We start from the raw sequence: 18,041 nt of genomic DNA, 5'->3' as shown, positions 1-18,041 counted from the left end.
TTTCAATATAATGATAAACTGAACATTTTTTCTTTTTTAAAGGAAAGGAACGGATCGATATTTGAATAAGGAAAGATGAAATGTTTCAGTGGTAGTGGACCGTCTATGGTCAGACGCATTCTAAATAAGTTGTATTCCCTTAAAACTTTCCACACGCATGCTGTTCTCAAACCTAAGCCGATATAGGCTAATCCGTTTGATTTCTTCGAAGGACTGATTCATCTTTCTAAGAAGGGTTGAGAAGTTTCTATAGGTTGATTCCTAATTATCTGTTTGTGTTCAGAAACAAAAGAATTCATTTCGAACACTTTTACGAAGCTATAGTTCCTCTACCATTTTTTTTTTTTTAATTTATAAAGAAACCAAATATTCTAATAAAATTATATAAATACAATTCTGTCGGAATTTTATTAATATAATCTGTATTCAGCACAGTTTAGTATTACCCTGTATAAAACAAACGGAAAGCAATTCACGGAATTCTCAAAAAAGCAGAAAGAAAGAAATCTTTTGAAACGTGCAGTAGATGTAGGCCCGCCTATATTAGTGATATGTTGTAGCCGGTTTCTGGGTCATTGGCGTAGCATGTACTTTTTCGCGTGTGAGAGTCGCGTTAGCTGGTTCGTGGTGGTCGATCGTTCGTCCCTCGACTTCGAGGTAATATTCGAAGCCAATTAGAATAGACGAGGCCTCGTCGATCTAGCCGGTTTCCGCGATTCCTCGTGCACCAGCCTCTCGAACCGTTATCCACGAAGCTTATCGACGACTCACGCGCGTGCCTCGTCGTGTTACTTAATTCGAATATCGATCGAGATTCCTAGCGAATCGAACACGTTTCAAGCATTACTTTATACGATTCTGCTTATATTGCCCCACTGGGCAATTCTTGAAAATCGGACGAATACGATTACCAATATTCAAAATTGGTTAAAATCAAAAACGATGCAGTCATTTTTTGGAATGTCAATCTTGTTTCTGGTTAAGAACTATTACGTCAAGCCTTTCGGAGAGGACTTTTTCTTCATAATGATAATATGTGATATAATATGCTTTAGAAAAGGGGGAGAGACAAGTTAATCGTAATTTACAAATTTGCTGCGTGGTCCTACGAGACAGATTTATTATACTATATCCACAGCGATTCGCGAAAGTATTTAAACAACCATCCTTGTAGAAGCTTGGAATAAATTTCTGGCAGTGAATTTAGAATTCAAGTAGCCTCGATTAAATCGTGTAACTGCGTGGTCACCGATCGATACATCAGGATCTCCTGGTGCGTTCGAGAGAGAAGGTTCAAGCGCGGCGCAGCACGGGAATCGCGTAAAACAGGAAACGGCTCGAGGAGAGAATCAGAGACCGGGGTTGTCCTCCATTTTGATCGCAATGGGGTCAAGGTCGGGGCATTTTAACACTGCGAGATCGATCGATCGTGGCGACCGCATCGGCCTCTCGCCATTTACTTCGCTCGGACTTACGTACAAACGAATTTTCTTCTCTATCACGATTACAAATATCTATAGGACCACGATATCCGAGCCTATCCTGAGACTAGGATAATCACGTCTTTAATAGTGTTAAAAAGCAAACTAGAAAAGTGAAATGCTATAAAAAAATATGAGAAATGCAGAACGTTAAAGTGTCTCAAAGTTAACAACGAAAAAGACTAGTCTTTATGGAACACTAGTTAGGAACTTCGCGGGAAAAGTTAACCCTCTATAATGTTATGCTTGGCTTTAAAATTACAAAAATACGCCCTCTATATTTTCTACATTTTATTCTCTTTGTTGTTCTTGTACTTTGAAGCACTATAAATATAGCGAGTAAATATCTAAATATAAATAATTAAAAATTAAATTAGATCGAATTTCGTCTAAGAACTTTACCCGTTTATGTGCTCGTCACTTTGAATCTGTCTCAAAACAAGCAATCTCTTTGTAAAAATCATCATTTTTTCGATTTCACAGCAAAGTGAAAAATTGCAACGAATATGTAACCTTTCTTCCACATAAAGGAACAAAATTCTAATTATAGAGGGTTAAATTTCAAGATAAATACACGCGTGTAGAATCGATGAGAAAGTTCAAAAGCAAGTAATGAAATCAATCGTTGCGAAATCAACCCCTGAATCTCGGATCCTCCTCGAGCAACTTTCCTGTAGCTGGTTCGCGCGATTTCGAGTAGTTGAGGGCTCGTCGTCGGGTTTTTCCCGCCTTCGTACTCGTTTCTCCCTCCCTTCGTTCCTACGTTCTCTTTTACGCCTATTAACATTTCTTCTTCCCTCTGTCTTACTCTCCATCTATCTCTTCCTTTCAATTTATCACCTTTCTCTCTCTCTCTCTCTCTCTCTATCTCTCACTCTCTCTCTCTCTCTCTCTCGTTTTCTCTGTCCGTCGCGTTCTCTCGGTATATTCTTTCGCTTTTCCCCCATTTATTTCTTTTTCTCTTGTCTCTTTCGGTATTATCACCTCGACAACCGCGACTCTCGAGCGGCTTCTCAATAAAATGCCTCCGTACGTGTCACTTGTCAGGCTTTGTACTTTCTTGTTTTCTCTTTGCTCTCGAAAAATATACATACGTGAGAATGGTGATTGGTCGTCGTGTGATTTTCTTTCTCTTTTTTACCCAATCTGTTTGATCGTGTCTTGTGTTTGTACATGTACATGTATGTATGCCTGTACTAGATATACGTGAGTACAAGTGGATGTCTTTTGTTCGTGTTTGACTGGTCGCTGTTCTCTTTCCAATCTAAAGCTTACGTTCAAAGAAGCAGCAGCAAAAATACGGTGTACAGACACGTGTATCTGCGAGTATGTGCGTCTCATGTGTGTACAGATATGTGTGAGTATACATAGTCACGTGTACGGATTATAAATAATATTACGGTTCATACAGGTATAGCGAACGTGCATGGAATCGTACTGTTCTGTTTACTGTTCTCTGCACTGTGTCGTTGTGAGTTTCTTCTCACTCGATCGTGATACATCGGTGTATTTGGACGTGTACGAAAGTGTCTGGACGCGTTTGTTTGTAACGGTGCTCTGCTATTTTGGCGGCAAAACGAGGGAAACGAAAGTTGATGCAAACGGATGTAAACGGATGCGGTCGAAACCTCTGAGAGGGATTTTACGCTTCGAAGATTGGTTCCGCGACAGCGCGGTTTCCGTTGGATATTTCCGCCATTTTCATGTAAATAGGAAAATTATCAAAAAAGAAAAAAAAACTGTTTCGGTTTATTTCAATTTCTAGCTAGAAAAGAGAGTCCTTATCCCTCCAATTTTTCGCGCACTTCAGAGGGGAAAAAATGTTTTGACAAAGAAACAAGTCTGATCTAGAAGAAAGCTTCGATGTTCGATACTGTTTAATCTTCAAAAAATCGATTCTATCAAAAATCCTTGCCATTTTACAAAAGAGATTTCCAATATATCCATTATCACAAAATGGATTATAACAAAAATAATCGCTCGATCTTCCGTCTTTGAAACATCGAAATATAACTATAAAAATTCAAAACAGAAAAGCGGCTAATCAACGTCGATTTTACGCGATAAATTGATTCCGACGACGAGGAACAGGCGTCGCGACGCGCCAGAGCCAAGACATCCTTTGATCGAGGCCTGCAATCGCAGGACATCCGTAGCTTCTGACGCGACCGAGTAGCGAGAACCTAGTCGTCAAGGAAGTGGATCGATCATGAGGATCAATCATCAGGAGTGAGACGAATCTTTGCTCGAGCGAACCACGCAGCGTACGTCTGCGTGATCGCTCGGCGCTCGCAATCCTCCCTCGGAAAATGATACCGAACTTCCTTCAAGAAACCGCGAAATCGACGATGAAAGAAAAACACGAAAGCAACCAATGACAATCCAAATAATTTCGGAAATATCTACGACGACGAACCGCGCTGGTGAATTTTCAACTTTTTTCATTTCTTTTGCTCGAGTGGATCGAAGAATAAAACGGGCAAGAGACCCAATTTTTTAAACTTCCACGGTCTCTTTTATATTTTTAATTTATATTTCTCAGAATGTAATTACTTCTCTGGTGAAATTTTCGCACGACGAGAAGTTGAGGTATTGTTTCGTGCAGATCTCGCGAATGAAGGATTCATTAGGTTAGGAAATCAATTTTTTTTTATTTATTGAAACTTGCACATTCGTTCGATTCATTTAACCACAAATTCGTAATCGAAGATTACTGCTCTTCAAAAAGGACGAGCTTGATGTACTTGTGAAAATTATCTAACTTAAGTCGCTTTCCTAATAAGCTTTTATACTCTGTAGAGTTGTTCTCCTTCCATGGATTGATATAGTATTTAATTAACAAGACGAAATCGTTATTTTAGAGGTAGGAAAGAATCGCGAGAGCTGCACGGGCCGCCATTACGATTCGAAGGCGATGCAAAATCATGGCGACTGCATGGGTCATCGTGGAAATGAAACAAGAAAGAAAGAATGCGCAAGGGTTGGGACTGAGGGCTTGTGAACAGAAAAAGAAGAAGAAGCCTGTTATGAGCGTTCGCGGTGGCAAAACGAAAATAACTGATAAAAAACCGCGGGGAATCGATCGATCGATCCGTCGGGTCGTTCGAATCGAAAATCAATATTGAGGCAGGTCGGACCTGAACGAAAAGAGAAAAAGGCGAGAGCGGTGTCGCGTTGCTTCCGGTCCGCGCAGAGTTCCGCTGGTAACTTGGCTGGCGAGCAGGAAATATCAAAAAGAGGGTCGTTTTTCATTGATTAGATCCCTTCTCCTCATTCGCAAGAGTAGACGATGAAATCGAGATAGCTGAACGTTCGATCTTTCTTTTGAAACTAGATCTTTTCTGCAAAAAATATTTTCTACATTAATGCGTATCCTCGATTTGACTCCAAAGAGCGAAGATCGCAATTTCGCGGGAATTTTGAGTCGTTTCTCCAATTAATGGCTCCTCCAACAGCTCCTTTATTGTAATCACTGCTGATGCGCGATAGAATTCTTTTCAAATTCGAAGCATTATCATTTCGTGGAAGAAGCGATCTCTATTCCGTTCAATGAAAAAAACCACAGAATTTTTGGAATATCTCTCGGCTCGGTCAGGAATTCCCATCGGTCCCGCACGTATCAGTTGCGTAATTGACGAAGTATGCGAGACACGCGGTGGTATATGTTAATGTGTATCGTGTGTGATTACACAGAATGTCTGTATGTAAGTTGTATGTAACGTATAGAGAGAATATATGTCTGTATATATATATGGATATATATGTATATATAAAGGCAAGGTCAAAGGTCAACGTACGTCTCGATCCATTACAACAACGTCATATATATATATATATAAGATAATATAATATAATAATATAATAACAATATAATCTGGTTTATAGAGAACAGTGTAGTTATCATAGGTGGAATTAGTTACGAAACACCGAAACTGAGAGACTCACAAGCAGGAAGAGGAGGGTGTTTTCCTTCGTTTAGAGTTGACCGATCTCACGTTAACATTGCGCATCTGGTAGTCTGCAATGCAAAACACACTTTGGTAGGGTCAGGGACGGACGACGGCCTTTCGAGGTGACGAGAAACGAAAAGCAACTTTTTTTTTCTCAGATTTCAACAATGTCTTTTTTGTTGACAAAAAACACTTTTTTGTTGACAAAAATATATATAGACATTCTTTAATTTTATTCGATTTTTTTTTCAGTTAATTCTTGTCGTTCATTCACCAGGTGGTCGGCTCTGTCTCTCTCTCGCTCTTTCTCTATCTGTCTCTCTATCGGTCTCTACTGCGCTGTTTCTTTATTACTCTGCATCGAGTTGGTCTCTATCTCTCACGCTATAATCTCTGTCTCTTAGGTGAGGGGCGGTGCGAGCTACTAACCCCCATTCAATTCTTTTTTGCCTCTCTTTTACTTTCGATTGAAACCCTCTCTACTGTCAACGAGTTTGCACCCCCGTCGCAAGCCGTCGTCTGTGTTCTCAGTGCTCGTTTCCACGCCAGGGGGGTTGAAGTCGGTCACCGCGGTCGGCTCCCAAAGCAGCCCTTCTTCCTAATTCGATTTGCTTTCTTTTTTTTTCTCTCTCTCTCTCTCTTTCTCTCTTTTTCCTGTTTCTGTATATAAGAGATATTTCGATTTCGCGAAGTTTGCTTTCCATGACATCTCTCGGGTCACAGAGTTTTCACGTTCTTTTCAGTGCAGGGTTCACAGGGTGCCTGGGGTATGTCGACGCCGCACCGAGTTCAATCCCTCGAATTCCGACGGGAACGCAGCGCTTACCCCGGCGTTCCTTGACTATGGAAGCGTCGAGCCAGTTCGCGGGTAAAAATCATCGATCGTCTCGGAAGTGATGCTTGTGGCAACACGAGAACGCTCCGATTATCGTTCACGAAATTTTCCATAATTAAATTATCAATACCAAAGACAACAATCTGCTTTTAAATCGTTTCTTTAACTAAATAAGCAAATGAATAATTGGTAGAAATGTATTACATGAATTTCAGGTCTCAAACTGCGCGTCACAGAAAATCATAAATAATGGAAATTTTAGATATTATAGAAGTATGAAAACTGATACTCGGAGAAGAATTCTCGTACTGTCACGCAAGTCCGTCCGGAATCGACTTTCGAGGATGACGGAAAGCGGAACAGGGGAGCCGCGAGAGGGGGCGCGTGATCGCCAGTCGAATGAAATAGGTAACTCGTTTGCCTTTTTTTCTTTCCTCGGCGACGTGTGGAATTGCGCACACGGATCGTCGAGTAGTCGCGCGGCCTGTCAGTCGGTCGCCGTGTAACGAGAGGGTGCCGACGTGCGAGCAGAAGTCCACTCTAAATTCGAAACGAAAGGAACGGGGTGAATATTCGCGCGGCGCTAGAACAATAAAGAAGATCAGGAGAATCTGTAGGGGCTGGCAACGGATCCCCTGCGAAACGACCGCTTCTCGTGATTCTCTTGTACTCTTTGCTCGTCTCGATTTCGATCATCTGTTTCGTTTTTTGGCTCCTTTTCTTCTCTCTCTCTCTCACACTCTCCTCTCTCTCTCTCTCTCTCCCTCCCTCCCTCTCACTCTCTCACTCTCTGTTTCGATTATACTTTTTTTCTATTTTGACTCGCTTTCTTTTCGATTCGATAAAAATTTAAAGTAAGTGTATTATTTTGCTTGTAAATTTTTAGAAACAGAGAGCACGCGTCCCGATCGAAAGGGACAATCCGCGCGGTTTCTCCCTGCTTATCTTTCTCTTCTCACTCTCTCGGCGGTCTGTCTCTTCGCGTTCGCGTTCTTTCGGACTTGCTCGATCCAGGCGCTCGACTCTCGGTGAAAGTCCTTACAGATCCTTGGCGCACTATGAAATCTCTTTCTTCTATAAATGCGATTAAAACTTGCAAAATCGATCGATATTTAATTTCGATACAATATGAAGTTAAGATATCCGGATGTCCATAATGACGCCAAGGTTCCAGATATCTGAAAAGAAGATTAGTTGCTGCGGGGGAACAAAGAGGCATATCGTTGTCGTTGACGCGTTGCTCGAGTTAGAATAACGTTCGAAATACTGTGGAAAGAATTTTATGCGACGGATCGAACACGAACAGTTTATAAAATATTACGTTAGCTCCACGATAAGAAAAGATTTAAGATCTTCGATTTCGTCAAATATACTCGTTATGTATATATCGCTCCAAACTACCCAAATCCAGCACGTTGTTGTTTCATTGAAAAATTCGACAGTCATTGACTAATCCAAACAAAAAAAATATTTTCTTCGAACGTCCTTTCAACTATGGAATTACTACAGAAATTTCAGCAATCTTTGCTCATCAAAAATGAAACTTTGACCTCCTCTCTATAAAGGATTCAATCTCTTACGAAGTTATCCCCTTATGCTCGTTCCTTTTGCGCCTCTCTACTCCGCTACTCTGTACTCGTGAATCTTAAGCATCATCAACACTCATTTCCATCTCGTACATGCCTACAACTGTAATTCAGCTAGCGGAAGTTACTTCGTACGATCGTCACGAGATACCCAGACAATTCTCGAAGAACTGGACAGGAGGAACGATTCTCCAAATTCGATCCACCACAAAGGGAGTCGATTACCTTTGACGGAACCACCTGTTCGTGTCGTTTTTCTCTCGTTACCTAGCGGGCCGAATTCGGTATCCGGCCATAGACCGCCCTATAAAAAGCGGGAAAGTGGACGAGCAGCGAAGGCCATCGAGGGGGGTTAGGGATCGTGAACGGGGTGGTTGGCGATCGACTCGACGGAAGAGAGGTCAGCTATAGAGAGGGACGGGGGCAGGGCCCGGCGAATTTAAAAGTAATTTTGACGTCGGCAAGAGCGCCGCGAAAGGGTTTCCGACGGATCGTTACAGGCCTTTGATCGCGAATTAAAAGCTTGAAGTCGACAGTTTAGCGATGCCACCTCTACAGACCTCTCTCTCTATTCCCGTCCTTCCCACCTTTCACCCTCCCACCCTTTTCAATCTACACATCTGCCAGCTCTATCTCCATCCAGCCCAACTACCCTTCCTTCCCCGCTCTAGCTCTCTTCATCCACGGTCACTTCTATTTTTTTTTTTTTTTCTCTCTGATACTCTTTCTCCTCCGTCGTCTCCCTTTCGCCGTTTGCCGCTGCACCCAGCCAGCCTCGTCCGGCTGTCTGTCTTTTCCTCTCGCGGACCACTCTGACGGCTCTCTCCGACTCTCTTTTTCTCCCTGTCTTTATCTCGCGGCACGCTTGCTGAACGGTTCGTTAACCTGTCTGCAGCGTTTATTGGCGCTGCCGATGTAAAAGGAGAGCTTACCAATAACATATTACTATTTCAATCCTAGTCGAGAGGCCGCGGATAAATCCTTTGCCGCGCCGTACCGAGCGGACCGATTTTTCTTTCCAATCCTCCCTCCAGTACCCCAGATATCTCTCTGTCTTTCTCTCCTTTTATCATTCTGTTCTCGCTCATCCTCACCCTCCAACGCTGTTTCTCTTTGTATGCACGCGCGTCCGTCTATCTTTTCTACCGCTTCGGCTCGGGAATACTTTCGCCCCCAACCCCCAGCAGAGCAACCCAACGACAGGCGGACGTAACTGCGTTTTTTCCCGACGGATATCTTTGGATCTCAGCGTCCGTTTCGGGGCTTTAACGATTGTCGATTGATCTTCGCCGCGTGCACTGTTGCCTTTCACCGCGTTTCCTGTCCCCTTCGATGGTTTGGCCGAGAGATGGTGCACGACAAGTTCCGAGATAATAACGACAATCGGGGAAAGGGTCGAGGTGTTGTTGAAAATAGGGTGCGGTTGTTAAGGGTCGAGGAAACTAGGTCAAATTTATCGAAGTCAGAAACAGGAATTAATTGAACTTGAAATTCCTGAGAGAAGAAGTAGTAATATCAAGTTCCTTTTGAGAATTCTCGATGAAAAATTTGTACATTTGTACTGATGGTTGCAACGATGACGTAATGGTGGCTTAATTGGCCACGAGTGGGGAACTTGTTTAGCCAATTATATTTCTAGCGTTATTTTCCAAACATCATAAAGCCACACTGATCAACTTCAATTACTGTAAATTTCGTAATTCGATTATCTGGATACGTGATTAATGCTCAATTTCTTACAAAAACTGACTCAGTCTTGTAAATTTATTTCTTACAAGTAAGTATTCGTAAATTCCAAAATATAAAATGTTAAAGATATTTGCAATATCGTCAAATTTTCCTATTTTTTCAATCTACGAATTTGACTAATATGTCTTCTAAGTGGCTAAAGTGCAAGTCACATGCATATATTCTTGATGGGAGAGATACAGTGTGGTCACAAATTAAAGCATTACGTGGACACGCTAATTGATTTAGCCGCAACTGTGGCTACAGCTAGCATCAGATACTCGGTCGATTAAGTCAGTTCCAAGAACTGGCGAGGATCTTTTATAATATAAGCGAGTCAAGCATTGAAACTTGTAAACTTTATCTTCTAACCAATTTTCTGACCTCGTTACATCGCTTCCACCGATCGTACTGAAAAAAACTCTACTATCCGGATTTTTTGATCGTCTAATTACTCGAAAGTACTAGACCATTTCAGTCCTCAAAATAGCTGACATCTCGAGTGTACGAATCCGAACTACGGATAGCGATCGAACGCTTCTCAAAAATTGCACGCTACGGCTCAACTTTGACCAGAATAAGAGAGAGAGAGAGAGAGAGGGAGAGAAAAGAAGCCTAAATTCAGAAGAGAACTGAACGAAGAGCTTCAGATAGGAGCTTCGACGAGCCACCCCCGTCGAGTCGAAAAAGAAGAGGGCTGTTAAAAAACGTACATATGGTTCCTAGGACGCGTTGAGGCACGGGGATGAGGGGGAAACGTTTAGATAGGATACGTTCGATTTTGTCCAAATATGACGGTTCGATGTACACTGGCCAGAGGCGGGCGGTGTGGGTGGCTGGGTGATGGGGCGGTAGGAAGGGTTGGGCAGGCACACGAATTCGAAGGCCGAGCTTTTCGGTCGAGAGTTTCGGCTGGAATATTGGAAAACGCCGAGTTCGAGTACAAGAGAGACTCGGAGGCTTCCCCCGATATGCATATAAACACAATACCTACCCCCTAGTCGCTGGTTTTCGAGGTTGGTACGCGAACGAGCGCGCGACCGCGCACAGACACACGTGTGTACGCTCGGACACAGAGCCGAACGAAACGCTCTTAATATGCCAATGCGCACACATATTCGAACTATAGCCAGGATATCTAGCGACGTGTATATTTTATATCCGGCTAACAACGCTGGTTCCGAAGTGGGCGACAACCAGAGAGGGTGGCAGCGTCTAGCGACCGGGATATCTCCATCGACATGAACTAATCCAAACCCGGTATACCGCTGCCTCGACTTTTATTAAGGCGATATTAAGCCATTACCGGACTGTGCTAGTTTCTCCTACCGGTTGAAACTTATTTTTCGTTGCTTTTTATTCTTTATTTTCTTTTTTTTCTTTTTTGTTTGTTTGCCTTGTTTTGTTTGCTTCGGATTTTTAGATATTTCCTGACGCGACGAGACGCGACGCGATGCGGCGGTTGCTCGCCATCGGGCAGACTTGTGACTTTTCAAATAATTTCCGATCGATCCGCATTTCGGGACGAGTTCTGTGGTCTGTTGGTCTATGACATCATCGAGAAAGTTGGAGCATCCGCTTTGTCGCGGTTTTTGTATGCAGATGATGTTTGATCGACCTGGTTCGGAAGTTAATAACATTTCGAAATAGGGAAAAATTTGGTTCCATGTGAGTACAGTATGATAACTGGAACCGCGTGGCTTTCGCCCCTCGCGTTTTATCCGTGAACTCATCGATTATCCCTAAACAATAAGAGACTAAATATTCCGACATATAATAGTTTCCTCCGTTCCCGCGCAATTTTCCATACCGAGTATCCGAAGAATGCCTAATATCTGTCCGGCACGTGTCCCCCATATTCTCGTTCCTATTGCACCCCTAGCTGCGGTACGTACCGCGGAGGGACGTAGAGAAAGCTGGAATCGAGCCGCTCCTGGCTAAACTTGGAAACCGATTACTCCGCTCCATTCGATACGCGTTTATAATTTATAATTTTCTCGCGATGGCGAAGAATCCACGGAAAAATCGCCCCAACGATTTTTTCTCTCACCCCTTTCGATTCTGTATTATACATATATACGTATACACGTATGTGTATCTATATATCTACATTTATATACGACGGAGCTTCTAGCATATTTCTTCTCACATTTTTCACCCCCGTCCAGCCACGGTATATTATAAATGCAAGGGAAGCAGACGGGGCGAACTGCCATCGGCAGGATTGATGGGTATCTAATTATGCGAATAAAAATACACCCTCCGCGGTAAACCGGGACGATAAACGCACGCCTGTGCATGCCGCTGTGTACGTGCGCTTAAATACCTAAGCATGTGCGAGGGCATACGTGTGTGCGTTACACGGAGGAGGACGTATGCACGGAGAAATTTGGGATTTTCCTGGCCCACTGCCTGAATCTATGAAAGTAAACGATGGAGAATTGGCGAGGGTGGAGCGTTGCACGAGGATCGTAATTAATACGAAAGTACAGCTATTCGATCGAGCGGAGATTGTTGGCTGTTAACGGGGCTGAATTATTTTTTCCGTACGAGGAGCGCGGGTTAATTAACCATTTGAGGAGGTAACGTTCTTGCGCCGTGTAGAAGGGTGTCGAGGAGCGGAGATGCGGATTATTTGTCAGGTTGATTTTTAAAGTGGAGACGTACGGAGCGTAAGAGAGATTGTTCGAGAAAATGTGTTGCTATGAGAATGAGAATGTTTGTAACTCTGACAATTGGACGAGGGTGTCCTGAACAACATTACGGAGGAATCAGAGCCTAGTTAATAGTTCGAACTGTTCTAGAAGAATCAAAGACAAATCGCTATTCTTGCACATCTAATTGATTAACCAAAATGTTGTTTGATATAATTAACAGATAAAGAAGTCTTTGTCGTGTTTCTTATGTAAATTGCGATGCTCTTCTTAATAACTCCGTCAATAATAAAAAATAATAAAAAATGAATCATCTTTGTAAATTGTCATCTTAAATCTATATCCTTCTTTGTCAACGAGGAAAACTTGTGTTGACGTAATTAATAAATAGCACCACCTGTGCAAATAGCAATATTAAATTAATATCATTCTCCGTCCTTAATTCTCAAAACACACCACCACACCTCTTAAATCTACGAATGACAAACGCAAGAAAATATCAGCGGCAATCAACGCGCCTTTCGAATTTTCCTCTGCACTGCATCGAGGAAGGATCCGGTGGATTTTCTTCTTTTTTCTTTTTTTTTCTTTTTTTTTTTCTGTCGCAGGAACGCATTTCGTTCACGGTGACGCTTGTCGAAGAGGCGGGCCTGCAGTTTGCTGCGTAGCAGATTTCGGAATCTCCCGGTTTGATGAATGGCCGCGATCGCGAAGCCAGCGATCCCCGTGTGATTAATATGCATTGAAAACGAGCGGCGCTACCGGCTGACGTCGAGGATCGACGACTTCGAGCGTCTAGATCGACCGTCGCGATCCAGGAGAACCGGAACCGTTCCACCCTCGAATATCGGCCTCGTGGTATTTTTCCCGGACATCTTTCGACGTATCTCGAATGTTCCAACGCGTTCCGTTCGCGAAAACGGAAACGAGTCTCCTTTGAAATATTTTGTATTATCTGCTTTTTTGCTTTAGTCAAATAATGGAAATTGTGGAAAAATATTTGGCGAAGAAGAAGTTGAAGAAACAAGCAACTTGAGAAGTGGTTCGAAGATATTTTGAAAGGTGACTGAGAGACGATTAATCAGCGTTAAAGCGGTGCTTCCGCTAGTAGAGTCCCAAGAGGAAGATCCTATCGCGGGGGCGTGGATCGTGCACGTCACAGGTACGCCGATTATCCGGGTCGTAAGGAAAGTGAAACGTCGATAAATTCCGACTTCGACAGGACCTTGGACTAGTGTCCTGTTTAACCTTCCCTGTGGAGAGGTTGCACGTAGAAAAGAATTTTTAGGAATTGATGAATTTCACAATATTAACATTTGCTTCTATATTTTGTACGATAGAATGGATCGAACTTATTGGTTCAATGGATTATTTTCGAACCGCAAATTCTAGCGAAGCTTCTTAAGTTTGAAAAAGATGCAAGAGAATTATTTCTCTAAGGATTTTCTTAAAATGTCTAATGTCGTGTTGTTTATTGAAATGGGAGAAGAACAGTGATATGAAAATTCGAGATCTATTACATGGTTAATACATTTAGATCTCCAAACAGTTCGTATCAAGATTTGATAATATATAATGATATTGATATCCCTTGAGATTATGCGATTAAGTTACATTAATCGATTTAATTTACCATTAAACAATCATATCGCAATACGTATGTGAGTCTGCCCCATTATTCGTTTCTAAATCTGGTATTGGTGAAACTGAACTTGGAGGAGCAACGATAGACGGGTTGGTAGCATCTTGTTCGAAAACAATATTAAATATTTGACCACGCAGTAACTGGATATAAACTCATAAACTGGAATTTCGTGCAAATTCATTATAGGATACTATTGCAAACAGAATAATGATAAAGTTTATACTCTACTTCAAACAAATGATATACGAAATAAAAGTCAATAAATGGATCCCTAATTTTATAGACAGTGACCCGCGAAGGTATTACGATACTTATACAAATCTTCTGTGAATATATTACGTGTTTCTATAGATTATTACATATCTTGAATAGATTTATTTATGAATTATAAAAGGATCCAAGTACCTATTGACGTTGACATTTCTCAACCATAGAAGTCTTTTTTAATTTCGATTTGTTATTCCGATAAATCCGTTGCCTCTTGGAAGGGCAATATGTAAATTATTTTATATACGTTTCTCAATAATATTGCGCGTTATGTAATTACTTAATCCTTAATTGAATAAATTTCGAATTCGAAGCCTTTCAATCCACCGATCCGTAACTTCCACCAAAATTCCCTACCCACTATCCTCTCTCTCTTTTTACGTTACCTTGAATCCGTATCGAGTGCGTTCTAGGCCCAAGCATACTACACAGATAACAGAGAGCAGCGCACTAGGGCACGGAGCTTCGCGGCTGCTATAGGGTTTCCTTATCCGCGTGCGCTTCCGGTTTCGGTTACCGGTGGCCCTTCCGATCGTTATTGAGTTACCGGTAACGTTATACAGCTACTTCCATACCAGGCGTCCGCTCACAGCATGGCACAAAAGAGGAGAATAATTGGTACAGCGGACACGCGGCACGACAAAGGAACGTACCCGCTTTCTCTCTCTCTCTCTCTCTCTCTCTCTCTCTCTTCCCTTCTCTTCCTCTCCCTCTCTCCCTCTCTCTCTCTCTGTCTCTCTCTTCCCTTCTCTTCCTCTCCCTCTCTCCCTCTCTCTCTCTCTCCATCTCCCCTCGGGACTAATTCGATAGCAGGTTGGACGGCGTTTTCAAATTCAGGCCGCCGTGTGAAATTTCTTAATCGAATTCGCGGCTGCAGACTGTACCGCGCTTTGCACGATCCACGATCCATGCTGCTTCGGATGTAGATCGTGACACGAGGATAGGAGAAAAAAGAGGTCATTGCTCTTGATAAGATGAACATCGACTTTTCAGACACGTGTGTGGCAAAACGAAAAAGAAAGACAAAGATCGAAGTGGCCAAAGCTTTCGACGAGGAGCGCTAGGACCTTCTAATCCTCTAACGAATCCAAAAGCAAAAGCCCATTAAATTCGGTTTTTGGACAAACTTTGCTCATCGATCGGTCGAAGCCAAAATCTTCGCGATGTGTTCCATACGTCGACTCGATTAACCTTGTACTCCAAAGAATCCCAATAACGTCACCCGTACGACAAAGTCCTTATTACGATTGAAAACTCTTCGCAACAAAAGCTTTAAAATTTTCCAAAATCGAAAAGACAGAAAAAGCAGCGACAAAACGGTAAATTCAGCTGTGATGCTAAGAGAGGGAGGGGGCGGGGTAGACCGGCAGCTGGCTCGTCCGTTTTATCAGAAGCATCGGTACGAAACAATTTTGTCAGGGGCATCGAGACGGAACACGAACCGATCGAGGAAAATGGAGTCGACGTCGCGCCGAGGGGCCATTATTACAGCCAGAGACCGTATATACGCGCACACGTGCCGTACATGCATGTAACGCTTTCCGTGCCGCGTTCCATGCCGCCCGTCTCCATCCTCTTACCGCCAACCCCCGTTCGGTGGCGAGGACTCGCCGGCGAAAATTAATAAAGGTACAATTAATAAAAATTACACATTTTTCATCCACCGGGCGGAAGGACTGGTTCCGTGGGCCAACGAACGATCGTGCCCGCAGGAACTGACTACCTCTCCTACACCCCTTTGACCACCCCACCGCAGGTCCGTTTCGTTTCTCCTCATTTTTGCCTCGTTTTCCTTTTTCGAGCTCGTTTTTTCCATGAAATTTTCTTTCTGCTTTGATCGATCGCGGCTTCCAAGCTGGATATTCGCGAATCGAAGGGTCCGGTTAGACAGAAATGAAAGGGATTTTCCCTGATTTTCGCGTGATACGTATGTGCGAGTATATCGGTGGTGGTTAATTGGATAATAGTAATTGGAGTATTTTTTTTGAGAGATACGGATTGGTCGGTGCTTGTTATTTAATTATAAGGGTGATTTTAGAGGATGGCTGGCGGGGCGAGGTAGCAGATGAAATATAGTTGCTAGAATAATTGCGTTACGTGTCATGTTGATTTTCGAGACTAGTGGACAATCTGAAGATTCCATTTGTTTCTAAGGAAGAATTCGCGCGATAAGATTTTGTAAAATATCATTCTCTACACATTTCGTACTTAATATCCTAAACTTCGTACTATTTCAATTTCAACTTCAACCCCTCACGTTTACATAAATGGATCACTATAAAAAAAGAAATTAATGCTAAAGGGACATGCTTCAAATTACACGTTCGTTAAGACAAATGCATTTTTTCCAAAACGGAAATTCCTATTTTTCAGCAACATTTTGTATTGTGATTATTCAAACCTTATGAGCATACTAATTTAGACACGCGCAACGAAAGAGCATAAATGGACATTCAATCTCATCTAAATCAAACTGTAAGCAAACGGTACGTGTCTTAATACAATTAAAAATTAAAGGATATAAAACGTTCAGACTGACATTTCATACATTAAAACCTAATATTTTTCTCTAATCTCTTCAAATGCTAACATATTCCTCGCGAGAGCATAACGATTCTTCGGTATGATAAAACATTTTTTCTCGTCTCATCGACGAAGCTTTCACCAACTTCAACGTTCCTTCAACGTAGGAAAGGAACGGCGTGGTCGCGTAGAGAACCCCTTGTCCGGCAATGGAGTTAATTCTCATTCTCTCGTGAATTATTTACGTGAAAGAGAAGGGGACGGCATTTTTCGAACTGTCGTAGAATCGTTTGTTCGAGGAACTCGGTCGGAGATGCCGGGCATAAAATTCTGACAACGTAATTACTCGCAGTGTAATTTACTCGGTCTCCTTGGCCGGGCACGTGCGCGATCGTCCGCGTAAATTTCACCCCCGTTACCCAGCTTCTACCAAAGAATTTTTACCCCCGTGATCGGTCCCTACCTTTTATTAATTTCCTAAATTTCCGGACGGAGAAAACGACATTGCCTTGAGTTTACTGTTTGCTAGTTTAAGGCGAGCAGTTGGCTAGGAAATCGACCGGCACGAGTCTACGTTCTTGCTTTCAAAGAGTGTTTTGGGGGTAGAAGGTTCGAGGCTAGGGGTACTTCATCGAAGTTTGGCGTGACTCGCTTTGTTTAAGAGTGGAGATAATTAGAAATTGAAGTGGATACAAAGGCGAAACGTTTGATTGCCTGGAGAAAGAAGAACAGAGAAAAATAATAGAGTATAGTAATTACAAGAGTAAGCATTAGAATTACGATAATTAATCTTATATCACGCAACAAAATCTAATAGATATTGCACGATATCTAAGGGCTGAGTTTCTTCTTAGATATAATACGATTAATCTCCAAATACGTTAAATTCCAAGACGAAAAAGAGAGACTAAGAACAACAATTAAGATTATGATAATCGGAGGACGCCGCGGAATATAATTTCGCAGATATTCTACGATTCCATAATCTACGATTCGTATTCAATTCGACGTATTCTACGATATCCAAAGACAGAGCGTCTTGATTAAAGCTAACACGATCAATCTCCAAATACCTGAAATCCCAAGACGTGCTTGAACACTCATCCCACGAATGTGCATCGTACACCCAATCAACCTTCCTCACCCCATCGTTCCGCAGAATGAACCGGCTCGCCACAAAAAGCAAACCAACAAAAGAGAAACTCGAAAAGCAACGAACAGAACGTAGCCGTACGCAACATAGCTCGCCGAACTATTATTATTTTTCCCCGGGAAGGACGCGTCTGGTCCCTGTAACCCATTAACAAAGGCCGCCGTAGCTGGCCAGGGGATTGATGAGCGATGAGAGCCAACCGAAAAGAAGGAAAAGGAC

The 18,041-nt window shown here is 42.5% G+C and overlaps 1 protein-coding gene across 4 annotated transcripts in view; it reads right to left on the bottom strand.

The window, feature by feature from the left end:
• The window catches only part of LOC126864191 (one cut domain family member 2-like), an 86,409-nt gene that overhangs the window by 30,291 nt on the left and 38,077 nt on the right, over nucleotides 1-18,041 (bottom strand). For 2 of the 4 annotated variants that reach the window (XM_050615250.1, XM_050615251.1), the window contains one exon: nucleotides 5,427-5,499. The exons of the other annotated variants lie outside the window; for them this stretch is intronic. In XM_050615250.1, coding sequence (XP_050471207.1) covers nucleotides 5,427-5,499 — 73 coding nt within the window. The remainder of the gene's footprint in view (nucleotides 1-5,426; nucleotides 5,500-18,041) is intronic. 4 annotated transcript variants of the gene reach the window in all.

The sequence above is a fragment of the Bombus huntii genome, chromosome 3, assembly GCF_024542735.1.
Source record: "Bombus huntii isolate Logan2020A chromosome 3, iyBomHunt1.1, whole genome shotgun sequence".
Classification (NCBI taxonomy): domain Eukaryota; kingdom Metazoa; phylum Arthropoda; class Insecta; order Hymenoptera; family Apidae; genus Bombus; species Bombus huntii.
The sequence above is the reverse complement of the archived record's forward strand: the minus strand, read 5'-3'. Positions and strand labels throughout refer to the sequence as shown.